General features: G+C 60.1%; 9 protein-coding genes across 9 annotated transcripts; 4 read left to right on the top strand and 5 right to left on the bottom strand.

The window, feature by feature from the left end:
- Positions 1 to 1,582: 1,582 nt before the first annotated feature.
- Positions 1,583 to 3,204, top strand: BXZ73DRAFT_76995 (uncharacterized protein; the record flags this gene model as incomplete). Its single annotated transcript, XM_048022563.1, has 2 exons — positions 1,583 to 2,429; positions 2,489 to 3,204. The coding sequence occupies 2 exons, from the start codon at positions 1,583 to 1,585 to the stop codon at positions 3,202 to 3,204; spliced, it is 1,563 nt and encodes a 520-aa protein (XP_047878627.1).
- Positions 3,205 to 6,287: 3,083 nt separating this feature from the next.
- BXZ73DRAFT_76993 (uncharacterized protein) lies at positions 6,288 to 7,382 on the bottom strand (the record flags this gene model as incomplete). Its single annotated transcript, XM_048022562.1, has 2 exons — positions 6,288 to 6,773; positions 6,867 to 7,382. The coding sequence occupies 2 exons, from the start codon at positions 7,380 to 7,382 to the stop codon at positions 6,288 to 6,290; spliced, it is 1,002 nt and encodes a 333-aa protein (XP_047878626.1).
- Positions 7,383 to 8,190: 808 nt separating this feature from the next.
- On the bottom strand, positions 8,191 to 9,541 carry BXZ73DRAFT_100700 (uncharacterized protein; the record flags this gene model as incomplete). The annotated part of the gene is made up of 4 exons (XM_048014656.1): positions 8,191 to 8,525; positions 8,604 to 8,930; positions 8,987 to 9,379; positions 9,433 to 9,541. 4 exons carry the CDS (start codon positions 9,539 to 9,541, stop codon positions 8,191 to 8,193), a joined length of 1,164 nt encoding a protein of 387 aa, XP_047878625.1.
- Positions 9,542 to 11,475: 1,934 nt separating this feature from the next.
- On the bottom strand, positions 11,476 to 12,065 carry BXZ73DRAFT_100699 (uncharacterized protein; the record flags this gene model as incomplete). Its single annotated transcript, XM_048014655.1, has 3 exons — positions 11,476 to 11,747; positions 11,814 to 11,975; positions 12,029 to 12,065. 3 exons carry the CDS (start codon positions 12,063 to 12,065, stop codon positions 11,476 to 11,478), a joined length of 471 nt encoding a protein of 156 aa, XP_047878624.1.
- An 874-nt stretch (positions 12,066 to 12,939) lies between these two features.
- BXZ73DRAFT_100698 (uncharacterized protein) lies at positions 12,940 to 14,139 on the bottom strand (the record flags this gene model as incomplete). The annotated part of the gene is made up of 4 exons (XM_048014654.1): positions 12,940 to 13,007; positions 13,232 to 13,384; positions 13,444 to 13,702; positions 14,074 to 14,139. 4 exons carry the CDS (start codon positions 14,137 to 14,139, stop codon positions 12,940 to 12,942), a joined length of 546 nt encoding a protein of 181 aa, XP_047878623.1.
- Positions 14,140 to 14,429: 290 nt separating this feature from the next.
- BXZ73DRAFT_45859 (uncharacterized protein) lies at positions 14,430 to 15,047 on the top strand (the record flags this gene model as incomplete). Its single annotated transcript, XM_048019587.1, has 1 exon — positions 14,430 to 15,047. One exon carries the CDS (start codon positions 14,430 to 14,432, stop codon positions 15,045 to 15,047), a length of 618 nt encoding a protein of 205 aa, XP_047878622.1.
- A 1,525-nt stretch (positions 15,048 to 16,572) lies between these two features.
- On the bottom strand, positions 16,573 to 18,422 carry BXZ73DRAFT_100696 (uncharacterized protein; the record flags this gene model as incomplete). The annotated part of the gene is made up of 3 exons (XM_048014653.1): positions 16,573 to 17,078; positions 17,266 to 17,595; positions 17,660 to 18,422. The coding sequence occupies 3 exons, from the start codon at positions 18,420 to 18,422 to the stop codon at positions 16,573 to 16,575; spliced, it is 1,599 nt and encodes a 532-aa protein (XP_047878621.1).
- A 1,197-nt stretch (positions 18,423 to 19,619) lies between these two features.
- BXZ73DRAFT_76990 (uncharacterized protein) lies at positions 19,620 to 22,582 on the top strand (the record flags this gene model as incomplete). Its single annotated transcript, XM_048022561.1, has 9 exons — positions 19,620 to 19,755; positions 19,809 to 20,519; positions 20,592 to 20,790; positions 20,842 to 20,879; positions 21,264 to 21,362; positions 21,440 to 21,814; positions 21,994 to 22,173; positions 22,241 to 22,278; positions 22,319 to 22,582. 9 exons carry the CDS (start codon positions 19,620 to 19,622, stop codon positions 22,580 to 22,582), a joined length of 2,040 nt encoding a protein of 679 aa, XP_047878620.1.
- Positions 22,583 to 23,013: 431 nt separating this feature from the next.
- On the top strand, positions 23,014 to 26,976 carry BXZ73DRAFT_76989 (uncharacterized protein; the record flags this gene model as incomplete). The annotated part of the gene is made up of 8 exons (XM_048022560.1): positions 23,014 to 23,128; positions 23,204 to 23,575; positions 23,646 to 23,969; positions 24,030 to 24,660; positions 24,893 to 25,138; positions 25,688 to 25,719; positions 25,800 to 26,447; positions 26,750 to 26,976. The coding sequence occupies 8 exons, from the start codon at positions 23,014 to 23,016 to the stop codon at positions 26,974 to 26,976; spliced, it is 2,595 nt and encodes an 864-aa protein (XP_047878619.1).
- Positions 26,977 to 27,152: the final 176 nt, after the last annotated feature.

Genomic DNA, 27,152 nt, shown 5'->3' with positions numbered 1-27,152 from the left:
AACCAGACGGCGAGTGAGTTCCATGTAGATCAAAGCAACCACTCGAGTTCGCTCTCTTCGACCACATCATTTACGTTCGCCGCCGCGCAACTTCGTTACCGGCGTCGAATGCGACAGAGTCGGCAAAACTATCCTCATCTATATCTACGACTTCAGGTGCACAGTTGGGCTTTTCCTTCGCAGCGATATTTCTGTCGCGCTCGTGATCGTGCTTGCTGTCAAGGCTGATAGGCGCAGGCGAAGTGACAATGATACTCCAGTATCCAGTGCGTCTTTCCACTTCATCAGCTCTTTTCTCTTTTCTCTCACAAGGAACGCTCTAGCAGATATCGAGGAGGTCATGGCGTCGTCGAGCTCTTTGCCCCTGGCAATCGTAACGAATCTCGGATGCAGGACGAACCACAAGCGCGGACTACTGTCTTCCTCGCCTGTGTCAGATCCTCATCAAGGGGAAACACACAGCTCATTTCCGTCGTCGCTATCCCACCACCCATTCCCCGCGTCAGCCAGCACGCCGGTCTCCACAGTGTGCCTTCGTCAGCGGCAGCGGTGGTAGGTTCCCGGCCGACGTCGTTGACCACGCCGCACGCTCGGTCCGCATCTGACACCTGGTGTCCGGAGCTCTCGGTCCCCGCGAAGCCCTGCGGTTACATATTACGCTGCGCTCATAGAGAAGTACCGCTCGGACCCACGTCTGCGGACGGACGGTGACGATGTGCCCAGTGCTAGCGGGCAGGATGGAGATGGGGGGTGTGAGCGTTGGTAGTAGCCACAGGGCGCACCCGCACGAAGAGCGAAGGAACTCGGAGGCAGCGCGTGCCTGAGAGTTCGCGAGTGCTCCCGGATGGGGGCTCCCAACTTCGACGCCGCTCGCCCATCTGCTTCATGAACGCAAGCACGGATGTGTTGCACTTTCCCTGTACTGTATTCGTAATGCACAGGTCCCGTTCGCTTCGCCGCATTGAGCTTGAGAGCTTTCTTATCGTAGACGCTCGAGGTCTGGCACCGAGCTTGACAAGGTTGGCACGCCTCCCTGATCGTTCACTGTATGCAAGCTGATCATCGTAAATTCAGAGTGTTCGTATGGGTGATCTCTTCAAACGCCTCCAGTCATCCGTTGTGTAACCTCCCGCGGACCACAGTTCTCGCACCATGAGTGCCTGTCACCATATCGGGTACGTTCAAGACTGTGTTCAAGGTATCACCCTACTGCGGCATTCCGTCGGGTGTTTTTTCATGATCTCCCTTGTACCTCCGTTGACCACATATTGAGATAGGAACGTTAGATGCCGCCCTTCTACTAGAAGATCTTCTCGCGAGTGGAACTGCCCTTCTCAAGGAAGCCCCGAGACTCCTGTCAAGGAAGTGATGGGAGCGGCCGCTGATTTAGATCTTTTACTTAAGTGGTGCCGGTCGGACTCTCGTGTACGTTCTCCGCCTCCCCCACCGGGCCGCACGCCACTCGTTTCCCCTACGGACGCACATGAAACTCCGCTCTTCACTGCCCGATCTCCTCCAAGTGAGCATCTTCCTGGTTGGTCTGCGTTCTTGCCAGCCGTTACTAATCGCGGCCGACCGTAGGATGCCGCGCTTTTCGCACTTGCTATTATTTATTTGCATCTGGCTGTTTCCTTCGCTGCTATCTCATCGTACTTCGTCTTACCTGGTGGCGGCCACCCCCCGCAACATCGAAGTCTCCGAGGTCACGACGTGTACCAAAGCCACGATCTCCTGGAGCGACTTCGATGACGAGTGGCCTTGGTCGCTCGAATTCAGGGGGGTTCAATCACCGGATACTGAGAGCACAAATATACCTTCGTTCACGTGGACTCCACCTCGAAGATATCTCGCAGGAACAGAAGTGGTACTCCAGATCTTCAACTTCGACAATGAAGAAGGCGAAGCTACTTTCACGATTGCGCCGTGCGCGACGGCGGCGGAAACAGCCCCTCCCCCAACGACCACCTCCGCCCCACCTCCGCCTCCGCCTCCGCCTCCGAGCTCTCCGCCTCCAGAGCCTCCTGTGACATCGCACACGGATGCCTCGGCTTCGTCCGTGCACGTTTCAATCGATAGCACGTCGCAAAGCCAGAACACCCCTCCCGCCTCCGTATCGGCTTCCGGATTTCTGTCCACTTCGGTCCAGGGCTCTGCCTTCGCGCAGACATCTATCACGGCATCCTCATCCTCCAAAGGCTCCACTCAATCTCACCTCTCCCCTACCAGTGAAGGCGACGCCGTCTCGTCGACGTCAAGTTCGACATCTTCTCAGTCCTCTCCGTCCCCTTCTCTTGCGTCCACCCCTCCAAGTCATCCATCCGCGACACTCCTCATTGTGGGCGGCGCACTTGCGCTTTTTGGAGTGCTCCTTCTTTTCATTGTGATCTACGTGATACGGCGTAGGCGAAGGGCTAAACGAGATCCCTGGGGTACGTTGTTATCGCTCCTCTCGATGAATGGGTGGGCTTATGATACATTCTCTCTCAAGACCACAGGGAGCCAAGCCTGCTGGCAGTGGAAGATGAGGATAACGAGAAAGCGTCTCGACGTGGTTCATCGCTCCCTGAGGAATTCAACAAGGACCAGCTGGTTCTCGACGGTCCATCGTGGCATTTGAACACTCCCTCACCGGGCTTCATCCAGCCCGCAGGAACGCCACAACTCGCTCCGCTTCTCTCCGGAACTGAAACGCAAGTCCCACCGTCGCCATCGCCTCTTCCTATCCCGCTGCCTTCAGCGGATCATCAACACTCCACCTCCCTCTCCCCTCTGTCGACTGCTCACCATGGGACACAGAAAGGCCTCAACGCCTGGAGTCCCCCTTTGTCCAGCGATGATACATACATGACACCAGCTCTCGACAGCAAGCGCCAGCACCCCTCCCGAGTCCCGCCTCCGAGTATTCCGACGACCGCGTCCCAGCGTCACGTCGACTCGCCCCGCGACCAGGCACCGGACGATACCCGCGCCGTCTCACGCGAGGACGCGCTCATCTGTCAATATGCAGGGGGAGGCGGCGATGTCCATCGCGAAGCGTCCGCGCGGGATGCCATCGTTCAGTACGAGGAAGACGGCGGGATCAGGATCGCAGGCGGGCCGGCGAGCGGGGCGTTAGGCTTCGAGGGACCGCCGGCGGATGCGCACCCGCAACAGACGCACAGGCTCATCTTCCCGCCCCCGTACTCTTCTATTGTTGGACGCTGAATTCATCTGTAGGTCGTGTATAGGATGCGGACTTCTCCGATGAACTGTCATTACATGGATCCGTGAATGCGCTTCTATCTCCGCGTGCGTGCGATTCCAACGCCACCATATCTGATATGATGCACCGCGTGAATGACATACGTTCTATCAGAAACGTTGCGCATTATCATTATCTGTGTGTTCTAAGTATCAACGCATCCCGGCCTGGCACGGTGAGAAGTCCCGGCAAGGCGACAGAGAGCGCTGCGTTCTGGCGCTGATGTGATTAGCACAGATTGCATTGCTGTTGAGTATTGATGTTTGTCTTATATCTTCACTTGAGCGGGAACGGTTGTTGGATCCCCGTCACTATCCTCTCTTCCTCTTCCCTCCCAATACTTGGGGGATATGATGGCAAGTGCGTACGCATCCTTTGGAACTGAGGAGCAATTTCATTGACCAGCACGGCGTGCAGCACCGACGCTCCTTACCACAACGCTCTTTCACGCTGTTCTATTTCTATCGGCATCGTCCCTCATCCCGTATACACTCGGGGTGAGCCGGGGTACGCATCCCGGAATCAACCTTGTCCTTCCGGAAGTTACCGCCTGTAAGGGGGCACGGTTTGCCTGGTCTGGTGGTCAAGCGCCATACCAGATCTACTTCGACATTGCGAACGTAAGCACGAAGGAGCAGGACGACCACCAATACGCTGTGTCATTACCGCAGCTGGCCTGGATGCCAGTGTGGCCAGCGAACACGGCCGTCGAGATCAACGTAGTCGACTCCAAGGGGGCTGATGCGGACAAGACGTTCACGATCGTGTCGTGTCCGCCGACGAGCACCCCGATCCTCGAACCTCCCCCGAAGTCGACATCCACCACGCCAACACCGGTTTCTTCCTCTTCCTCCACTCCGAATACGTCTGGCTCCTCTTCCCCCACCTCTGCTCCTGCATCATCTCCCCACGCCGCCATCGCTCAGAGTTCGGCGTCTTCTACAACCTCTCTCGCGACCACGTGGACGAACACAGTCAACGTTTCCCGAACAACTACAACGACATTTACCATCAGCACTCAAGCCTCTTCCAGCGCCTTCAGCATGTCCTCGACTTCCTCTCCCACCACCGCTGTCGGAGCGAACGCATCCTCCGGCAGAGATCTGGCAGCGCTTCGTGCTCCCCTGATAGGTGGGATCGTCGCCGCCGCGGTCGTCCTCCTCGTTATCTGCGCCCTTGTTGTTTTCCTCCGACGCCGATCTGCGAATCGCTCCGAGAGAACTCGGCCTCGCTCATATGGTACGTTCGTCGCACTCGACGGAGATCTCTTATACTCACCCTTCGCAGGAGAGCCGTATCCATCTAGTCTTCTAGAGCCCAGTGCTAGGCAGGGAGGCGCGGAGAGCAAGATGCGGTTAAGCTCTCCCTCGAGCTTCCACGGCCTCCTGTCCCCATCATCGTTCCTCGTCCGACCTAGCTCACTCGGGGCAAGTGATGCTCGAAGCTTTGAAGATCTGTCGGTAGTTGCGCACAGGAGCGCGGTGATCCAGTCTGAGTATCACCCGTACTCCTCACGTACCTCCGTCGCCTACCCACACAGCTCCTCCGCTCCCACAGCATCTGAAGAGAAAGATCCTTCGAGACAGCACCCGGCCTCACCCGGCCCGCGGCAGCCATATCCATCCGTCGACGAGGGCCGGTCCTCCGAAGACACCCCAGGTCTGTACGGGACAGCAAACGGTATGCCTAGTCCGGGGAATTATTTTGCGGAAGGATATTACGGTGGTACCGACCTGACGGGTTCAAGCGTCGTGCAGTATCAGTTCGAAGAAGATGGAGGCGTTCGACTGGCGGGTGGGCCATTGGGAACGCGTATGCGACCGGTTTTGATGCCGCCGCCTTATTTATCTATCGGATATGATACGGGGCTTTAATCGATGTTCGCGCTGCTCTAATGTACGATGAGTACTTGTCGATGTCAGCCCTATACCTACTCTGCCGATGAGAAACGACGAGCGCTTGGTTCGGCGTCTTCGGCATTTGACTGTTATTTCGGCCCGGGAGTCCCGCGAGAACTGCGTGCTGATTCAGCAGCTACCACGGCAACGCGGTTCACGTCCTCTTCCTCATCCCTGCTCAGTTCAGGCTGCTGCATCCATCCTTCCCGCACAGCACGCTCCTCTATCGTTGAACCAACTCCTGCTTACTGCTCGCACTCGTTTTGACATCATGCCTTTATCAATGTTCGACCACAAGAAGCCATCATCGCTTCGCAAGTTGTTGTCCGTGGCAGCTCCGACGGCCAGCCCAAACCATGATCTGCTGTTTAACGCTTGAGGCTCCCGTGCATCTGCCGCTCAAACGGCGCCGAGCTCGGACACAGACTCGTGCGTATCTCATTCCGTACGTCTCTTCCCGCCCGCCTGTCATGGATGTCGTCCGTGGTCCAGGTTTGCCAGCCTGTGCATCGGTGGGAACGTCTAGTGCCTCATTGCTCTTCCCCGTCGTCCACCCGTTCGCGCCCATTTCGGTGCCGCTTGAGACCGCGCTCTCCCTTCACCCTCACGCTCCTTTCTATGCCGTCGCTCCTTTCATGTTCTTCGTCTCACGCGAGGTCAGTAGCTTTGTGCAACGAATTCGCTCCGATGGAAACTGGGGATCTAACGTAGCTTTCACGAAGTTCCCGCCAAACCTCCCCTCCTCATCGAAACGATGAAGCACCAGCTCAGAGCCGGAGTGACCTCGGTTTAATTCGTCAAGACCGGGCCGCTTTCGGCGACATGCCATCTTCGGGAGTAGGAGACGAGGATACACAAGATAGGCCACTTTCGTCATCAGTAGTGGATCGCGATGGTCAATATGCTTGCGACCTCCCCCAGGCTCGTGAAGGAACCGAGTCTGGGTGCTTTAAACGACAAGGTGAGACCGCTGCAAAGGCATATATTGTCGCGGATAGTGACCTAGGTTCACCTACATAAGTTTTCCATGCCTCGTCCTATCATACACCTGGACACCCGCATCTTCACTCGCGTAGAGCGATCATTTTTTCCACTTTTTCCACCGAAACTGTCTTCGAGACCACCATCATAGTCGATGAAGGCCCTCATCATGCCAACACTGTCCAGAACGGCGCAACGCCAACCTCTGAACAGGGAGTCGTGACTACACCTGCTCCGATCTCAACGAGCGCCGAGACATCCACATCCAAGGATCCTCCAACCTCGACTATGCAGCCCGTATCAACCCGCGGCACAACCGGGGATTCGTCAACCTTTCCGCCGCTTCGGTCGACCCAGCAGCAAACGCCGACGAGTACTGCCCAAAGCGTCACCCCATCTGCCAGCGCATCTTCTTCCCTTTCACACTCCGACTCTTCCTCCCCGTCTGAAGGATCTACAACGCTGTTTAACAGTTCCCTTGCCACGTCTCTAGCGACAGAAACATCGGGCACCACTACGCCCTCCAGCTCCTCCACCGCAACTCCACGGGGGGTCGTCCAATCCGCGGGGCGCAGCCACTCCGACACGGGCGTAATCGCGGGCGTTGCGGCCGGCGTGCTTCTGCTCGTGATCATCGCGGTCGCGCTCTTCCTCTGGCAGCGCAAACGCCGACGGGCGCGCTCGCCCAGGAGCGAAGGTGCGTTTACTTCTTCTGACCGCGGGGGACGTGCGACTGATCAACGCACACATTCATCATTCTCTCTGCCGCTCCCTTCTTCCCTCCGTCTCCCTGCAGATGGATTCCGCGCTTTGCAGTCCCGGACGTCGGACGGCGCCCGAGCGACCTCCCCGCCTTCCACGCCTTCCACGTACAGCATGGCGGAAACCGCGTCACGGTTGGTCGCGCACACGGGCCCCACCTCGACCTGGGACGCGTTGCACGGCGGGTCTTCCGCCGCCGCGCCTCCTCCCGCGGGCACGGAAGACACCACGAGCGTAATCAGCTTCTCCTGGCCGCCCACGCCGTCCTCCACGACGTCCAGCTTCCCCTCGACGCCCACCGCCCCGCTGCTGCCTGCGCCCCCTGCGGCGGTCGCGCGCTCGCGCTCGTCGTCCCGGCGCGCCGCGGACGCGTACGCGCGCATCGCGCTCGCGCGCGCGCCCTCCGCGTCCCTCTCGCTCGCCTCCGGGCGCGCGACCGTCCACGTCCCGTCCTCGCCCTTTCCCGCGCCCACCGCGCCGCTCCCCGCGCCGCCCGCCATGTCGGAGAGAACGCCGCGCATCCACGTCCACGTCCACTCAGCCGCCGCCGCCGCCGCCGCTTCCACGCGCCCCCGCGAGAAGCGCGACCGCACGCACGCCCCAAGCGCGATGCCCCCGGCTCCACCGCTCGCGCTCGCTGCGGACGAACGCGTCCGGGCTGACGGAGTACTCCGTCGACGGCGGCGTGCGCCTCGCGGGCGGCCGTCCGGACGAGAACGTGCGGGAGCTGCCGCCGTACGCGCTCGGGGCGCCGACGCGGGCGCGGGTCATGCCGCCGCCGTACAGCGCCTTGTACACCGTCGCGGGTCCGGAGAGGCCGGGCGGGAGAGGGAGCGGCGGCGGGGCGGCGACGGCGTCGTGGGGGGTTCGTTGAGGGCGGGGTCGGAGTATTGCTAGTTGGGGGCACGGGGCGCGAGGGGACGTTGCTTGTATTCTTGGCTGCCCGTGTGACAGAGTGTATACCGTCTCTATATTGACTTATTTCGTACCTAATATGCGCACAGACACGCGTGGGTTGATGCTGGCAGGGGGGGAGGGTTAGTGACCACTGCACACTGCGTCGCGAATTACGAAGTATATATATAGAATTGTACAGACTGGCGGGCTCAAGAACCAGGAACGTCTGTGGGTACGAAAACGAAAGTGAACGAGGACGGTAAGGTGAGTAAGCAAGAAAACGAAGGTGCTAGTATACAAAACGCTGCAATGATTGCAGACAAGTACGTACGTCGGAGAGTGTCATAGAACGATCAACAGTGGGAAGAGGGAGCACTCCTCCGCACGGCGCGCGGATGCAGGACGATGCGCCTAGAACTCGTGGTTCAAGCCCGCGAAGTCCTCCGACTGCCGCCGCAGAGGTGACAGTGTCTCCCCGTGCCCCAAGGGAGGATGGGCCGGTGCCGCAACGGGTGCGAACGCGGGCGCGGGGTCGCCCATGCCGGTGTACGGGTCGTACTCCGACGGCTCGAAGTCGCTCGCGGCCCCGTACGACCCGTACGTGTACCCGTACGGCGGGAGCGTGGTGACCGCGCTCGGCGCCATCGAGAGGTGCTTCTCTGCCTTCTCCGAGAGCGGCGGCGGCAGTGGATCCGGCGACGGCGCGGCGTGGGGCTGTGGCGAGGTGGTGACGAAGGCGCGCGGTTCTGCACACGGGATCAGATTCGAATTTGAAGAGGTGAGCGCGAGGTGCGAAAAACAGAGCGCGGAGAGGGAGGACGCACCGAATCGGTGGAGCGCGCTCCGTGTCTGCGCTCGTCTCCGCCTGCGCACGAGCCAGAGCGCGCCGAGCAGGAGCAGCAGCAGTAGACCGATCACGATGCCTGCGATAGCCCCCGCGGATAGCCCGCCGTTCTTGCTGAGGCCGCCCGATGTGCCATTGGTGCCGCTGCTTGAGCTGGAGGCGGGCGGCGCGTGGTTGCCGTTGGTGCTGCCGCCGGAGACCGGAAAACCGGTATTCGACGGGGTACTGAGTGTGAGTGGTGTGGGGGAAGATGTGGCGGTAGCACCTTCCGATGATAGAGATGATGAGGAATATGTTGCGGTATCGCCTGAAACAGGAGTGACGTTCAGGCGACCTGAATTGGCCTCAAGAGGGACTACGCACTTGGAGAAGACCCATCGGAGAGTGACGACGACACAAGAGAGCTAGTAGCTGAAATGATCGGCATAGACGATGTTGTCAGACTCGTGCTGGTTACTGTTGTTTGGGCTCCAGATTGAGAGGACGAAAAGGCTGTCGATGATTCCGAGTCTGGAGAAGTGACTGTAGGACTACCGATCCTGAAGAAGTCGATGCCGAGGGTCGCACCGTCGTTTTCTATGGTGAGTGTATGCGTTCCGTCACTACCAGTCCAGTTGTGAAGAATCCCGTCGTTGATATTCGAGAGATCTTGAAAATTCGTAACTGTGGCCTTGTCTCCGTCGATGGTGTACGAGGAGCCGTCATTGGGACCCTCAATTGGTTTTATTTGCGCCCCCCAAACCTCCAGCGAGCTCCCTGTGCGACTGATACGTGAGAAATTTTTTCCATCAGAGTCTTGCACCACTCACCCTGAAAGACAAACTGCGCCGTGGACCCGGATACCCTCGTTACAACAAGGGAGTTGCTCGCGTTGCTTGGATCGGACACTGGTGTCCAATAGCCACGGATGGCCTGCATCGCACTGCTGCCTTGGCATGTTGTCGCGGCATCGTCGACACAAGATACGCTATGAAACGGGAACTGTAGGTTTGTACCATCGGGGTCTGTAGTTTGTGTACCAGCAGGTGCCGTGTTCATTTGAGGCGGATTCGAGTTCACAGGGCCACCGGAAGGGGGTTCCCGAGTTTACGTGGTTGCGTTGGGAAGGGTTACCGTTGGAGCGAATGTTAGCCCGTTGCGAAACGTGCGTGCCAAGGTCAGACTGACCTGAACTGGGACCACCGTTCTGTCCAATCGACAACATCAAGCCCATGACGAGGTTGGGAAAACTTGACAGGACGATATTCCCGGGAAACAACAAAGTCGTAGGCTCAGCAAGCGAAAGGCCCCACAGGAGGGGAGGTCATGGAAGTGGAGGGAAAAGCGAGCGGAAAGCGAGGGCGATGGATTTGAAGATCGGTGAGTACGGCTTCGCGTGATGGGGCGAAGGGAGTGCGGAGACTATGCGTGGGCGCTGATCCAGAAGCTGATATGTTTGACAGATGCAGGCGGACTCCAAATCGCACCGTGGGCACTCGGAACTTCCATGCGTCTGTTTCACTCCTCGCAATTCTTGCTGCCCACCAGGCACAGTGTATTCTCGACGCGGATGTGAGGCTTGCTGAGAGCTCAGGCGGTGGTGCAAAGACTGGAAGCATAGTCACGGGGGCCGGGGTGTCTCCGGAAAGGCGGTGTGAGTTCCGTAGCGCCTGGAAAGGGCAACCGTCAACAAGCCGTCAATCTTCAGGCGGAAAAGTCACCTCCTCGCTCGCGCCCGTGGGCGTTGGAGAAGGCACGTCTGGGTGTTGTCTCGGCCATCTTCGCCGGCTGTCTCTGTGGGGCCTTCGTGTGGGTCAACCGCGGCCAGGACTGCGCTCACCTAGACGCCGTCCGGTGGCGTCTGAGCGCAGAGGTGCAGACATCCTCAAGCGAGAACAGCGGGCATCAAACGAGGACTAGCAAAAACCGGGAGAGTCGACACCTCGATTGCAGGAGGTTCCAGTCTTGTCTCGATAGTTGGGCGTCTCCCGGTCTCCGCATCATCTCCGAACCAATCTCCCTGCCTGAGTTTGAAATTTGAAATTTGCTCAGCCCTGTGCAACAGGCTCTGCCTTCCGCTGCCCGCATCTCTTCTCTGCGCGCCCGCTTCATCTTTATCTTGTCTTCTATCATCATCTACCGAACACCCGCAAACCCTCAGGCTCGAAGCCAGATCTCTCAATCAGCGCAGAAGACCCAGAAGGCCCACCTGCACGGTCAACGGTTCTCCGAAGAAGTATGCAGGACGGCTGCTCCTGTAGATGACATGAAGTATCCTCCTGGGTGCGCGAGTCGGCCTCATATCCTCTTGTGTCCGCCCCCCTGTTATACCACATTCAATCCAATATCTTGTTGTGCTCCCATATCGACGTTGGACATGTCCTGCGATCTGCTGAGACTGGGATGGCGTGTTCCTCAACGCTTCACTCCCGTCGTCCGTCAAGTCAAGATGCTTTCATCTCACCTCTTCCCTTCCCCTTCAAACACGGATTGAACGCGATTTTTGTCCCTTCATCATCTCATCTGACGACACTTGATGTAAGGTCCGGACCATCGCGAGATCGAGCATGGACAACGTAACTGATCATACACGTCACTAAGCATGAACGAGAGAACGGTGCGCACAATTCTACTCTCCTCCCATCTACTCTCAAAATTATCTGATTCCCAGATCGCCGCAGCGCTCCTGTGCGCGCACGCAACCTTCTGTGAATGGCGACCCAAGCATGACCAGGGCTTGTCGCATGGACACCGCGCGTCCGCGCGGTCCGGAGTCGCCTGCAGGAAGCAGCATCCGTCTGCTGCGGCGTTCACCCTTAGGAGTCGGAAGACTCAGGGATTTGACTGACGAACGACGAGTTTGTGGCGAGCCTTCACGTCTTCCCCAAGACCTCAGGCTTGCGCCGAGACATCCACGGGAGCACCACGGCGCGGGGCAGCGGGATACGCGGCTCTTCCCAGTGCGCATCCTGCGCGAGGGACGCCTTCGCAGTGAAGGGTTTGCTCGGGGCGTCGACGAGGCTGATCCCGGTCACCGAAGAGTCGCGGTGGCTCGCGACGTCCGCGCGGTTCTCGTCGCTGTCGATGGACTTCGTCCTCGAGCGTGCGCAAGACGGGTGTGGGGTCGCCGGAGATGAAGAGGGGGCTGGAGACGAGGCGATCGACATGAATGAGCGCCTGCAGGTAAGCACGGTTTTGGACGAGAACGTACATGCGGTGAGCTGACGTCTTCGCCAGACCCCAACGCCGAGCATCACGAGGACAGCGAAGAGGAAGAGGGCGCCGAACACGACGCCGACGAGCGTCCCCATTGAGAGCTTGTTCCCGTCCGAGCCGTCCCCGGGCGCGTCTCTAGAGAACAGAGCGTGCATGTCTGTATATGCGGTGAGAACCACTGTGTTTCACGAAATAAATTGATGTGCTTACCCATGGTTCCAGCGTGTGTATTGGCTGTGGTGGTCATCGCGAGAGGAGCCATCAATGGGCAGGTGGATGCTGTTGGGAAGTTGGGCGGGGCTACCCGTCGAGCGTCGCTCCTTGGGTTGGTGATAGAGCAGCGTGCAGTGGCAATGGATCCCGTCCTGCTTTATGACAAGCTCGGATGCCGACCGAGCACGTACGTGCGCAGTACAGTGAGGGAGGCTGCGCTGTGATGGGACATTGCCGCGGACAGTGCGAGGTACATCGCACGCAATGGGAGCAATACGGAGCAGCGCGCATGTCTGTCAGAGGGGACAATGCGTGCTGCGCGACGCTTGACGGTGTCTTTGCGCAGGGGGCTGGATCAAACGCACGCGAGAAACGAGTGCAGAAGACTGGTGGTAGAAGGATGGCGTGTCTGGCGCACAGCCCCGGCGGTACCGCGGCGCAGCGAGGCCGTTTGCTCCCAGAGTATGTCCACCTCCGATCCCTCTTCATACATAATCAGTCACTGATACACGCCGCGCAGGCAGTAGAACCAAGGTACCCGAGTCATCATCGACTCATTTCCGTCCTATCCTCGTATAACTGTGCTGATACCATCTCCAAGCACTCTCGTGCTCCACAACGTCGACTTCCTCACCTCTTTCTACCCCCTCTATGCTCTCGATTCGACCCGCCCGAGATGGGTATGGATGTATAGTACATAGACGACGCCCTGCTAGTAAGCATCAACTCTGGACTCTTTTCTCGTCACCCTCGTTCTCCCGGATAAGACGCGTCGTTCGGGATGCTGAACTTCAGTGCGCTTATCGAATCCGCTTTCACTGGGGAAGCTTGCTGAACCCGCTTCTGCGCTTCTGCGCGTAGCCGCCCCCGCGTCAAAGACCCCGTCGGCCTACATCACACAAGAAGTGTTAGAAGTCGGCAGCTCGGACGAGGTCGGACGAGGGGGTAAAGGCAATCGATACCACGCGGTTGGTCCCTATGGGCACCGGGAGGCGAGTACAGACGGACGCGGGGGAGAACGAGGTGGTGGTGAAGGGCAAACGCGTGAGGCGAGTGCGGGACGAGGGACGGCGGCTATTTACATGATGACTAAGCACAAGTAAGGTACGACCGATCGAGCTTGCCATACGTGAGCAGATTCCAACAAGAAGAGGGCCGGGCGCGCTACGCACCGGTCTTTCCTTCCGGTCGCACACCCACCCCGCTCGCGCACCCAGAGCGCGACGAAGACCGCCGCGAGCGCGAGCACGATCAGCCCGTCGAGCGCCGCGGCGGTGACGAGCCCGGCGCGCTCTACCCCGCCAGTGTCCCGCGCGAGGCCGCGCGTCACGCTCGAGCGGAGCGACGACGAGGCTTATCCAGTCATGTCTCAGCCTCCGCCTGCGGCGAAAATAGGAGGAGGAGGTACACACCGAGAGACCCGGGCCCGAGCCCGACCTGGAAGGCGTCGATGGCGATGTCTGCGTCGCTGGTGAGGGCGACGAGCTCGTGCGCCCCGTCGGTACCGTTCCAGCTGAACAGTCGGGATGGGGAGGATGGCGGTGAGGGGCCGACGAAGTGTGGGTTCTTGAAGTCTACGAGGAAACTGGACCCGCCTTCTGGGGCGCTGGCTTGGAGCGTGCCAAAGACGTCTACCGACTCGCCTTGGAGCGCGAACGAAGACTCGGCCTTCTATGTACTGGATCGAGGGGGACAAGATAAAGACGTACCTTGGAAGACAAACAGCAAGGCACTCAGATCTAGGTCACCTACGAGCTCGCTGATTAACCCTAAGTCAGAGCCGGAGCTGTTCGCTTTCGAGAGGAGCGATTTGAGGGTAGTGTGCGCCGCGGCGTTCGATGGGCGGCAAATTGTGTGCGCATCTGGTTTGCACAAGGTTGTCGAATTAGGCCACTAATTTCCTCATGGTAGCTCCTACGTGAAATGGCCACTCCTGTGCGTCTTACCCCCGATTATCTTTTCAAAGCGTTATCCAGTGACGGGGTCCTTTAATAGACAATACCCGAACACACAGAACATAAAAATGTGAGCAACATGCGCACATTGTACGGCGCTGATGATCGAGAAGGGGAGGTGATCACCTTGACTGCAGGTATCCTATACATCATCTTGTATGGCTGGGATTCGCGCGGAATACATAGCATCGCTCGTTTCTGAACAACTCACATGAGCAGGCGGTCGGAGCGGTAGTAGATAAGATAAGATAAGATAAGATAAGACCATTTGGGAGCATCGTTCGATTCCCAAATGCTTACGTGAGTGAGCTGAGCCCGGCGTCTTCTCCTCCTGCATCCTCACCTCCTCCCACTTCGCTCGGAAATAGCAGGTAAATTTGCCGACCCCTCAAAGCACAATCGCAGCCCTCGAACTGACTTCAACGAGTCACAGCATACGTACAATGCTCCACCGCACTTGGAATGAGGACGTCCTTCACTTGATCGCCCTTCATCTAACCGGACAAGATGCGATGAACTTGGCGACCACATCCAGGATGGCGTACCAAGCGGCCATCCTCCGCGTCGCGGCGTCTGCAAAATGCGATAGTCCTGCCCAGCTCCAGCGGTTCCACGCGTACATTCTCGGAAGGACCGAAGACGGCCGTACACGCGCGCGGTACCTTGAAGACCTCATCATCTCTGAAAATTCATTCTTGAGACGCAGATTCATACAACGGGACATCGGTGCGGAGTTGAACGATGTAGTAGACACTCAAGTGATCCAAATCATGGATATCCTCCAGGCGGCGAGTAACCTTCGCCGCCTTGTCATCGCTCACCTCTACAGGTGCATGTGTACAGACCCTCGGATGGCCTCATCCCTTCCATCACTGCATGCACTCCACGCGCTCGAGCTGGTTTGCGTGGGCGATGAGGAGATCAAAACTATATCACTTCCACCCAACATTGTGACCCTTACGTTATCCCAACGATCCAGCATCAACTCCGCACCATCCTTCCTCCGACTCCTCGTCGCCCTCCCACGTCTAAAAACCCTCATGCGTGTGGGTATCCGTTGAAGCCTACTTCCATACCGCGTTTGCACAGTGGTTCGACCTCGAAGTCACACCGCGCTCGGAGCCTGTGGAGGAGTACAACCAAGAAGGTTATCTGCCCGTGCTCCTGCGATCGGCGTCTCCAGTACGGCTGCAGCACGTCGTCTGTGCGAACCGCGGCGTTGCGGGGACGCGGCTGTGGGCGTCGATCGCGGAGCTCTGCCCGCGCCTGCGGTCGCTTGAGGTCTCGCTGACGAGCTTTTTGTGGAGCGAGGGAGACCTGGTGGGTTCGCACGCGACAGTTTGGAGACTTTGGTTGACGTCGCTGTTGGCAGGAAGGAATTGGGGCCGCGCTCTCCCATCTCTCGCTAGAGGAGCTCTCCTTGCGGATGAGCGTGGCGATCCTCGATCCGCTGCATTCTCCTTCTCCGAAGAAGCCGCTTTGGGAGGAGATACGCCCGACCGAGGAGTATCGTGCGCGCGGGGTGCAATCCTTTCTGCAGCTGCTTCTGGATGTGCTCCCTCATCTGAAGCTTTGCTCACTTGCTGGGGTGGACCGGGACGGCGCGTTACAGGACTATGTGCCGGAGGACCTCGGAGAGATCAAGGGCAAGTGCACAACGAACAAAGCGAATGAACAAGAGCCTTGGCGTAGGTGGCGCGTCGTCTGCGTAGACGGGGCTCGAGAGGTGGAGCGCATCGCAGAGGCGGATTACATGCGTGCGCTGGAGATCCTCTTAAAGGACGACCCTTGAAGGTTGCGTAGTGAATAGTGATGGTCACGAGCAATACGCTGACCAGAGTTCGTCTTCACGCAGCCTCTCCGCCACCTCGTACGGCCAGTGCCCCTCCGTACGCGAGTACAACCCCCCGGCGCGGCGCCCTCGGGCCGCCAGCCCTGAGCTCCACGCGCTGGCCGCAGACGCAGGGGTCGTGGGCGAGGACTTGTTGTCGGGTGCCAGCCCCCAAAGGGGAGGACAGGGGTGGTACTACCATCGAGATCGGTGAAACAAGGGACGGAGAAGCCTGGTGGGAGATTAGATAAGATTAGGTTGACCGCGTCTGCTCACCTTCTCCGAGCCGGGTATCTATCATCATGCCTCGATCCCCACCGTCAAGGACATGATGATGCTCTGATACCGTCCCCATCCTCCACATGGGCCAGAGAGGTCACGCCCAAGGATGGCCAAGGCACCTTCGCCGGCTCGCACGCTGGTCTGCGAAGCTCGCGCTGCAAGCAAGAGGGTGTGGGCAAAAAAGGCTTCCGGCGAAGCCATAAATAGGCGATAGATAGATAGATGTGCGAAAACAACAACAGCACACGGCGCGACAGAGGCGGGAGCGCACGGTGCGTGTAGGAAGAAAGAAGAGTTGAACGTTTGAACAGTCCGCACACCCCAACGCCCAAGTGCCCCAATCGAACCGCGGAGCCAGAAAAGAAAACCCCCGCTCCGACCCTCACTCCTTCCGTCCCCACACCAGAGGCTCGTCCGCGAATGGGGAGAAGGGGGGGAGGGAGAGCGAAGGGAGGGGAGGGGGCGGGAAGGGGTCAAACCGCGTGCCCGACGGGGCCCGCGGGCGGCCGCGGCCAGCCGTCGAGCGCCGACGGCGCGTACGACGACACCGACACGGGCACCGACGGCGGGCGCCCGAACCAGTGCCCGTCCGCGCTCAGCCCCTCGGGCACCGCCGCGACGCCGTCGTCGTCCTCGTACGCGATCTGGACGCTGCTCGCGTCCGCGTCCGCGTGCTCGCCGACGGCGGCGAGCGGACCGGAGGGCGGCGAGCGTGGGAGGACGCCGGAGTTGGGGGAGCGGCCGAGGATGTACGAGTCGTGCGTCGGCCGGGCGGCGTACGAGGGCGAGAGCTGGTCCGGGTACGCGTACGGCGGGAGGGTCGGGACCTCGGAGGGCGCCCCGGAGAGGCGCTGGTCCGAGTAGCCGTACGTCGCGTCGTCGTCCTTCTTCCCGTGCAGGGCCTTCTCGTGCACTGCGAAGGCGTACGCGAGATCCGGGTCGACGTTCGGGTTGGCGACGCCGCCCATGAACGTGTTGTCTGCGGGCGAGAGCGGGGGGCGGGGACAAGCGGAGGGCCGAGTGCGGACAAGGAGCAGGCGATAGGGTGACGCCGCGCGTGAAGAGGGCGGGCGAGAGGCAAAGAAGTGGATAGCGAGGGACAGGAACGCGAGCGCATGAGCAAATACCGCCAGATGGGGAACAACGCGCGGGAGAGAGGGACGTACCGAAGCGCGCGAGCATGCCGCGCGTCTTCTGCCGCCTCCGACGGCGGACGTACCAGAGCGCGAAGATGATGAGCAGGAGGAAGAGGATCGCGCCGAGGACCCCGCCGACGATCGCGGCAGTGTTGTTGCTGCTGCCGGACGCACCGGCGGGCGCGGCGGCGGCGGTCGGGTTCGCGTTGTTGTTGTTGTCGCCGACACTGTGATTCGCGCCGCTGGTGTCGGTGGCTGCGGCGCCGAGCGCGGTGCCGGATGAGGTGTATGAGTGATCGGCGGCGGCGGAAGGACTCGAGTTGCTGACGCCATCTGTTGATGTTGAAGTTGACGGAGGGCCTGATGGTGAGATTGACGGTCAGCGATGATGAAATGGGAAGAGAAGGAACGCGAGAGGGCTGACCGGTCGTAGAAGTAGCGCCGGAAGTGGATGAGGAAGAGGACGTGTTCTGGTTGCTGCTATCCTGAGACGTGGTTTGCAAGCTATCTGAAGTTGTGGCAGGCGAATCCTGGGAAGAGGTGGAAGAGGTGGGAGACTGTTGTTGCGTGGTTTGTTGGGCCTGGGTGGTCTGTTGGGCCTGGGTGGTCTTGACGGTGGTCTGCTGCTGCTGCTGCGTCGTCGTCTGCTGCTGCTGCTGTTGCGTTGTCGTGTGCTGCTGTTGGTTGCCGGAGTTGCCGGAGTTGCCAGAGTTGCCAGAGTTGCCGGACGACTGCGAAAGGCCGACCTTAAAGAAGTCGAGGCCGAGGGTGACACCGTTGTTGGTGATCTGGAGCGTGTGCTGCCCGTTGCTCAACCCGCTGGCTTTGTACAGCAGGGAAGGGTTCTGCGGGGCGTTCTGGGAGCGGTCCGAGATCGACCCCGCGTGTCCGCCGTCGACGGTGTACGCAGAGTTCCCCTGACCTGGCCCGGCGTTGCCGTTGACCTGCCCTCCCCAGACCTCGATTGACGTCCCTGCGCCGATCGAGTTCGCGAACAGCCGGATGAAAAGGAAGCGATGAAGACACGCACCAGTGAACGTCAATCGCCCAGTATCGCCTTTCACGAACGAGGCCTCCACGGTACTGGTGCCCGACCATGGTTGGGGGCCCCAGCTCCCTGAGTACTGAACCGAGCCGCCCTCCGCTTGAATGCACTGCGTGGACGAGTCGGCCTGGCATGTTGTCATGACCGAAAGTTGAAGCGCGCCACCGATTGACGGGGTGCACGGACCGAATGACGGGGGTTTAAGGAATGGTTAAAGAGCGTATGATACCAAAAGCTATTGGTGCAGTGGGGCGACGAGGTCAGGACGGTGGCGGAAGCATGGAGGAGGGAGGGAGGGGAAACAGAAACGGGCCACTGGGGGTGATGTGCAGTTAAAAGCGAGACTCACCGTGCGTCCGCGGCCCCATCAAGATGGGAGGGGATCCGGTCCCTGAAAGCCTGAGGGCGCTCTCTGATGTTATGGGCGTGAGGTTCGGCATGATCGGTCGGAGTGAGTCGGGGCCTGACCTGAAGCGGCGCTGTGCCTTGAGGAGACACAGGGGCGGAGAACGGAGGGGAAGGTGGAGAAGCGGAAGGAGGTCCGTGCAGGGGTGGCGTCCCCTACTTAATGCCTCTGCCTGGGCGGAACAGACGAGAAAATGAGATGAAGGGCGTGGGACTAGCGAGGGAGATATGCTTACGCTAGTCCGCTCCGTTCTTCCACAGCGCCGAGACGATGAGCACCGTCAATCTCCCTTCGTGTGCGATCAGAGGCGGCGCAGTTCATGGATGAGTATTGCAGATGTTGATCGCGAACGCGTTCGCCGTTCGGAGCCGCCGTCGCGGGATGAAGAGGACGGTGGCCGCGCCGCGGGAGGCGGAGTCTGTTGTGTATTGGCAAGTGCAGGAAAGGCGGTCTGGAAAACGGTTGTCAGCGACGACGGCGACCACGATCACCTCCCCCAGCGACCACGCCTGCCCCGGATCTGGTCGACCCGGAGGGCGTGTCAACAGCGCCAAACAACCCAGATGGGCGCGCGCCTATGCCATCGTCTTCGACTTGCGACCGTCATCTTCCTGGTCGGCCGTCCTCTATCCGCCGACCGAGTTGCCTTGGTGTACCGGCCGGCTGCACTCAATCACGCCCTCGTACTTGTCAGGCTGTACCTAGTCGTCGTTACCTCGTGTGAGCCTTCGCAGCGCCCGGGCAAGCTTCGAGATGGCACGCTCAGGAAGATGTCACTATCACGACGATTCCTGCCTGTCGTTTATAGGACCACGGGAGACGCACCGACAGGCGGTTTCCCGTCTCTCCTCGTCCTCTTTCCTAGTGCCTCGCAATTGTTCCACGCACCCCACACTCTTTTCAATCCTGGAGATTATCATCTAACCGTCTATCATGTGCGACGTCGGCTGCGTCTACGCCGATTTGGGACCCGGTGTCACCTTCATCCCAGATGGACATTGGTACGAGAACGGCGGGAACACGAAAGTGTCACGCACGCCATACGATAACGCCACATTCGTTTTTACTGGTGAGCGGTTCTTGTTGCCTGCATGCGCACCACCACTCAGTTGCCAATTCTAGGAACGTCCATTGAGGTGCTGGGCGCACAGCTCACGTTGAACGAAGGCCTGGACGGATGGTCAGCATACATCCTAGAAGACGGCAGCTTGTCGAAAAACACCGAGATCCCCCCTACAACACCAGATTCTTTCATCACCCTTTTCTCGACCTCACTCCCTGCTGGAGACCATACGCTGACCGTGCACAATGGGGGTGTGGCGCTTACCCTACACAACTTCAACGTCGGTGTAAACTCCCAAGGAGGGTTGGCCCCAGGCATTCCCACGGCAAGTGCCAGCAGCCTCACCTCAACTTCGACACTAGTACACCCCACGACCACTATTATATCTTCCTCTAGGGGTCACTCCTCTACTCTTACCACCTTCGTCCCCTCCTCGCCTTCAGGAATATCCTCGCTGTCGTCGACCAAAGCAACTACGAGCTCCACAAGTAGAGCTTCCAGCAATACCACTAGTTCAACGTCACACCAGACCCCTACGCCTTTGTCATCATCTTCAGCTTCGTCTGCTGCCTCCACTTCCCTATCGTCATCTTCAACGTCGCCTACGACGACCCCGCCTGTGCCCCCAGCTTCTGTACCCCCGCCCTCTTCAACCGTCAAGGTCGCCATCAGTGTGGCAGTGCTCGCCATCGTCCTCGTCGTTCTCATCATCATTTTCATCGCCATATGGCTTCGCCGCCGCCGCGGGGGACGACTAATCGTAGTATCTCGTGCGTTCTTTTATTACTCACCCTGTCTCGTGGACTCTGTTCTGACGCCGTCGTCTCGCTGGCCGTCTTCAGCGGGGCTTCCCAGATCGCAGACGCTTTTCTCCGAGACCGAAACCGTCATCGAGAGAGCGGATGCCGACGGCGTCCTCTTGATCGGCAAATACGTACCGTCCTCGAACTTCGGCTCGGGGGCGCTTTTGGCGCTCCGGCATGGTTCTACCAGAAGCGACGCCGCCTTGTCCAGAACGCAGCTTCACTCTACCGTTGGCGAGTCCGTCGGCGTGTGATGTCATTTTGTGCACGCGGTCGTCCTCTTCACTAGAACGGTTCCACTTCCAAGCGTGAATCTGTGGTTCGTGGGTACGCTTCCACCGAAATGAGAGCTCACTGGGGGCGACACCTGTAGTATACCCTTTTCCTTTCCTCATTGATCAACTTTTGTATGTAGATTGCTAGTCAACCAGTCCGTTCTTTGGTAGCTCAAGCTTCATCGCCACCGAGACCGATTCTATCTCGGCATACCCCTTTCCAGCAAGAGCGTACAGCCGTTTGCATACGAACGCGGAATCGTGATTTCGCAATTTTCGGGAGACGCCCAGGCACCTTGCACAGATGTGACTCGCGCGTCACGTCCCAGGATCCCACGGGCGTGCACGTCGGGAAGTGCTGTCCTCCGCGATGTGGCTCGCGCGTGTGCGGGACGACCGTCTTAACACTCCCAGAGGCCTTAGCCCGCTCGCGCAGACCTGGCACGCCTCTACACATTCACCATCAGCGGCGGCGCCCCCGTCCTCGTTGGCGCAGGGGTCCTTCAGCAGCTCCACGACGCCCTGCGCAAGTCGGGTAAGTATCGCGTACGACCATGTCGCAAGAGCACCACCAACCCACCGCCGACGTAAACGTCCTCCCCAGCCATGCAGGACTCCCGAAGCCATACCCCGCCCTCACCATTGCGGATCTAGACCCCGCCCCCGATGGGCACACCTCTGAGGGCTTCCTGCCACCACTCACTCAGTCAGCCTGGACACCCAGGGTGGTGCGCCCTACTATCCCCACGCTCACGCAAGAGCAGCACCAGTCCAGTCGCATCCCGCGCCCCGCGACGCCTAACTGTCCGAGCCAAGGCTCGCGGCGCCGGCCACCCCCGCGATACCCCCGGACAGCTTCCACTACTGCGCGCGGAAGTCTGGCTGGGAGTGCGCAGACGCCCCCGGTGCTACCTTCGCCGCAGACCTTCTGGCGGGCGTACATGGCGGGAGAGCCGTGGATCAATAGAACATTCCGAAGCGGCGAAGGTGCAGCATGCTGAGCGTGGGCGAAGTGGGTCGAAAGAGGCCAAAGCCGTGGCCGAGTGACAGTGGTCGTACACGAGGTCACTGGGAAGAAGCTGCAAGAGGTGTGGAGAAGTGCATATGCATTACAGCCAGGGCCTCGTCGTCGTCGTTTTGTGGTGCAATGATACACCGTCACACAGTCCCCTCACAAAGCTACTTCCCCAGTGCGACGTCCAAGCTCCGGTCCCACACCCAGTCCCCATGCACTCAAACACCTCCAACTCAAATCACCGTGCGCACATGCATCGCCACCTTCTGGAACTTGGACGAGAGTCCCTTCCAGTTTGATATGAGGGTTGGGGTGATCGGTCTCCTGTTAGGTGTGCCGCGCCCGTGCTCCTCCCCAAACTTCGCCACCGCCGTTCAAGCCGCCGTTCGAACGTGCAGGCATTGATGCGCACTCAAACGCCTTTTTGCGCGACACGGTGAGCACGCCTGGCGCCGGGGGGCCTCCCATGTCGGCAGGTCGAGCGGGTAGGGGGTGGACGTGAAGCCAGACCGGAGGCGGCGGAGCGCGGTGCGCCAGGCGCGCCACCAGAAGTGCTGATGGGCGAAGCTGCGAAGGAGCTTGTGGAGTTTGCGCTGCATCATGATGGCAGCTTTTTCGGCATTGAGCGCAGCGGTCCAGCGGAGGCCGTCAAGTTCAGGTTCAAGATGCGCGCGCGAGCTGCATCGAGCTGCATCGCGGAGGACTCCTCGAGCTCGACATGCCACAAGCGCGAGTCGTGACGCGTGAGTCACATCTGCGCATGGTGCCTGGGCGTCTCCCGAAAATTGCGAAATCACGATTCCGCGTTCGTATGCAAACGGCTGTAAGTAACATCGACGCATGCATTGCTGCGTTGTTGCACCCGGCGCCGTGCCCGCCGAAATCAAATGCCTGACGTCTCATGAGATGGCGTGCCTGATCCACCGCCCACATGGGCGCCTCAGGTCCCGAACGGCCGTCGCGTCCTGGCGCATGATCTCCGCATCGTACTTTGCCTTTTGCTCGTCCTGCTGCGCTTGGACCTTCTTCTTCTCCCCGTCTTCCTGCGTCCCGCCTGCTTGACTTTGAAACCCGCGCTTTCCGGAAGTACTTGTGTTCACTGGAGAAGCCATCGCTTCGCGCTTCTCTTCTTTCGTGTCCCCTGCAGCCCTAGGACGACCCACGCAGCGCAATGTCAAATACCGTTTCCGCAAGCGTCGCGGACGCGGACTACGAGGGCGGGTGGCTCTTCCTCGGCGAGCCCGCGTCGTACGACACCGGCGACACGGCCACCGTCAAGTTCAACGGTACGTCCCCCCTCCCCCTCCCCCGTGTCGTTCTCCTTCCCCCGCGTTCCGCATGCCGACTCTGCACTCGCCCAGGGACCGGCGTGCAAGTGCTCGGCTGGCAAGCCCTCGCGGGCGGCACCAACGCGAGCACGCTCAACGCGTCCACCTGGTCCGTCGACGGCGGCGCGTCCATGACGTACGCGCAGATAACCGACGGCTCCCCGGACAACCCGCTCGTCATGTTCGTCGCGAGCGGGCTCGCGCGCGGCGCGCACACGCTCGTGGGCACGAACGAAGGCGTGACGCTCTTCCTCGACACGTTCGTGTTCGCGACGGGCGACGACGTGGGAACGACGACGGACTCGGTGGGGACGTCGTCGACGGCGTCGGGGACCTCGGTCACGAGGGGGACGACGACGGAGGGGACCAACACGGGTGAGACGACGAGTTCTAGAGGGACTGTAGGTGCGTGCTCAGAGTCGGTCCTGTTCCGTTCGCGGTCCGCGCCGCGCGCTAACTTGACTTCGCGTCCCAGGCGGGAGCACATCCACTTCATCCTCTATCGGGAGCTCGTCTGTGACGGTCATCAGCAATACATCCACGACGACGACGACGATGGCATTCACATCGCAGGCTTCGTCTACCACTGCCACCCCCGGTAACAGCGGCAGCAGTGGCAGTTCGAGCGGAGCCGTCGGCACCCCGCAAAACACCAACGCAGCCGCACAGGCCCAAGACAAGCACGGCGTTCCTGCAGGTGCAGTGGCAGGCGCGGTCATTGGAGCTGTCGCGCTCCTCGCGCTCGCGGCGGCGGCACTGGTGTGGGCGCTGCGCCGGAGGCGGCGATCCAGGCGCGTCGGTGCGTCGATCTTTCCCTCAGCTCTTCTCTGCGCGATCTCACGTCCGGGACGCGCTGCAGCGCACGGGTTCTTGCTCGATCCCAATGAGAAGGGTGCCGCTTCTCCGGGTGGGTCTGGCGGCGGCGCGTCGGGGTCGGGCGTCCTGCCGTCGCTCTCCGGCGGCAGCACGGGTGCGCTCCTTCGCCCACAGAAGGCCGGGCTCAGCGCGCAGTCCAGTGGGAGCGACGTCTCGCACGCGCACGCGACCACGCACAGCGCGTCGGAGCGCATTCTCGACATGCGCTCCGCGCCTTCATCGCCCGTCGCGCAGCCGGCCGCATCTCCACCAGACGCAACGCCCACATGGCACGCTTCGAACCCTACTGGCGCCGGTTTTCAAGCAGGGCCCGCACGCGAGCCACAGCGAAGACGCGCTAAGGACCCCGCTGCCGCGGTGTCGCGCGCGCCCCCAACACCTATCCCGGAGGCCTACGCGCCCCCTCCATCTCAGCCTTCCGCGGACAACGGGCGAAGACGCGGGCCACGCTACGAGACGGACGGGGGCGTGAGCCTCGGCCGGGGCTTGCTGGACGACAACGACGACGACGGAGACGACGGGGCGTCGATGTCGACGCTGCCGCCGCCGTACTTTTCCATCCCACAGACACGCGGGGCGCGGCGGCCGACACGGACAATCGCGGGGTTCCATGAGTAGCGCGTGGGGGTTGAGCTTGGATGACGATAGCTTGGACGTGCATGTTGTTTTCCATCGGACGTTGAGCAGCTTCGCTTTGTATACCATCGCCCGCGCTCGCCGCGGCTTCATATTGTGACACGGTAGACGGGCCCGCCCGGAACGTCGGCCGGAGTGCACCACTCCCCTGCCGCCCCGCCCCGTAGAACTCCCATTCCTTGGTGAGCCTCTCCATTTTCTTAGCGTCAGGATTTTGTCTGAGCGCGAGCGTTCGACCTTCTGGTACAGGATCCACTGCGATGCCCGCGCCAGGGTTTCGGCCGCCGCCGACGATCGTGCGGGGCGCGAGCGGAGGCTCGCTGCGCGCCGCATTCCACTGCTTAAGTACGCTCCTGCAGGCGTCCGCGAGCCTGCGCGGCTGCGTCTTGACGTGACTTTCCGTCGCAGACAGCGTCAGACCGTCCTCTCTGCAGCACGGCCGAGGCGACGTGCCCCGTGAGCATCCTGCCCACCGTCCCCGTCGTCGAGCGCGTAGTAGCGCGCCTCCCCCGGCCCGTCTGGCTCCCCGTCCCCTGCTCTGCGCCTGCGGATATTCGGATGGGGGCGGTGTTGTGGGCGGCGACTTCGGGGGGCAAACGGCATTTCGGGAGTTGATGCCCGAGGCCTGAGGCCTCGTCAGAGGGAATCCGGAATGGCAGAGGCGCGCCGCGGCGGGCGGAGACTTGCCTTGTGTATTATGAGGATCTTAGCGCTTAGATAGAGGATATCTGGACGTGGACGGGCCTCACCCAGCCATTTGACTCAACGTCTTTTCATCCCTACCATCGACAGTAACTTGACCCCCGGACACGATCTGCGTACATATCGTGGAACATGCATTCCCAATGGCCAATATGAGCTCAAGTCTCAAATATCTTCTTGACGGTGCGACATACTTAAGCGAACGTTGCGAGAGACTCATCCTCAGAGCCATTGAAATACTACGGCTTCTAGGTGACAGGTCCGCAATCTCATCTCATGTCGTGCCTGTTGTGTCAAACCAAGGTTAAACGCACTGCCGCAAAGTTCTAAACAGCGTGAGTACGCGATTGATTTCTTCATAACGCAGTGGAATTTACGGTTCGGGCATGATTGTCCTTCCTCCCCGACTCCACAGATAGCCCGATTCCCTGCTGCCGCCCTGAAATCACGATGAATGCTACCCAGTGCAACACCAACGATGGATTTGTCTGCGTTGACGGGTCGGTCGGGGCGGACCCTCGACTTTCTTTCAACGGTTTATGGAGCTACCTGGACAACGGCAGCTCGAGCTTCCTGAACGGCACCGTCGCGTACACCACAACCCCCGCGAACGTATCCCAGGACTTCAGCGGCCAATTACGCGGGACTTTTGGTGTCTTTGATGCGAGTGGTACGCTCCTGACTCCTGCTTCCGAGTCTGATTTTCACCACTTCGCAGACACGCCTCTCAGCGACTTCCAGGTGTACGGATGGGTGCTCGCTCATGCAGGCGAAGGAGACGGAACCCGAACCCCCCAAGCCATCTTCAACTTCAACGCTAGGGCCTTCAGTCAGTACCAGGTCTGGTACAACACGACCGGGGTCGGCGACCCGTCGAACTACTCAAGCATTGCGGACTTCGTGGCATCGCTCCCGCCGCCGCAGCTCTTCTTCGGGGTCCAGGCGGAATCTGCGCTTCCGCTCACGAACGTCACGTTCGCGCTGGACTACGGCTCGTTCTTCGCGATCGACTACTTCCGCGTGCGACCTGCCACAACGACGGCGTCGACGAGCGGGAAGCACAGTGAGTGTGGTGTTGGACTGATTCTGGTGGAAGTTGACCTCGCCTGCAGGGAATGTGGGCGCGATTGTAGGAGGCGTCATCGGAGGATTCGTGGGGCTTGCAGTGGTTGTGGGAGCTTTCGTCTGGTATCGGTCGCGCGCGATGAAGCGCAACGTCCCACGGAGGATCTAGTGGGGGAGGTGATTCTACTTGCAAGGATGTTACGGCGAGCGACGCGTGGACATTTTTCGGACCGTTTGAACGTCGCAGCAGCATAATCGGACCAGTTTCCAGAAGAGGCCGCGACTCACCCGGTATGCTAGGGTACACCCATTGTGCGGGCATCGCGGAGCGGTACAACGGAGTGAATGTCGAGCGGGTGGATGGATACGTTGGTTCTGGGGTCGACGCATCCCAGGTCGACGCATCCCAGGTCGACGCATCCCAGGTCGACGCATCCCAGAGTTCCGACAAGCGCTCTTTGGCGAATTCGAGGAGGAATGGATTTGACAGCGCGTGCGCGACGCGAAGCAGCAAGAGCCCGCCGTGACTATGTTCCTCCCAATCACTCTCATTTATAAATACTGTCCGGCATGCCTCATGTGGGTTACGAGCTCCACACTCCACATCTTGATTCCTGGAATTCACAAATAAACTAGGCATTTTAGGAGGTCACATATTTCACGGCGTTTTCCCATATGGCCTCTAGTGCGCGCGACGCCGTGA

This window comes from Epithele typhae, assembly GCF_022376455.1.
Source record: "Epithele typhae strain CBS 203.58 chromosome Unknown BXZ73scaffold_19, whole genome shotgun sequence".
NCBI classification, from domain to species: domain Eukaryota; kingdom Fungi; phylum Basidiomycota; class Agaricomycetes; order Polyporales; family Epitheliaceae; genus Epithele; species Epithele typhae.
This window is presented reverse-complemented; position numbering and strand designations above follow the sequence as displayed.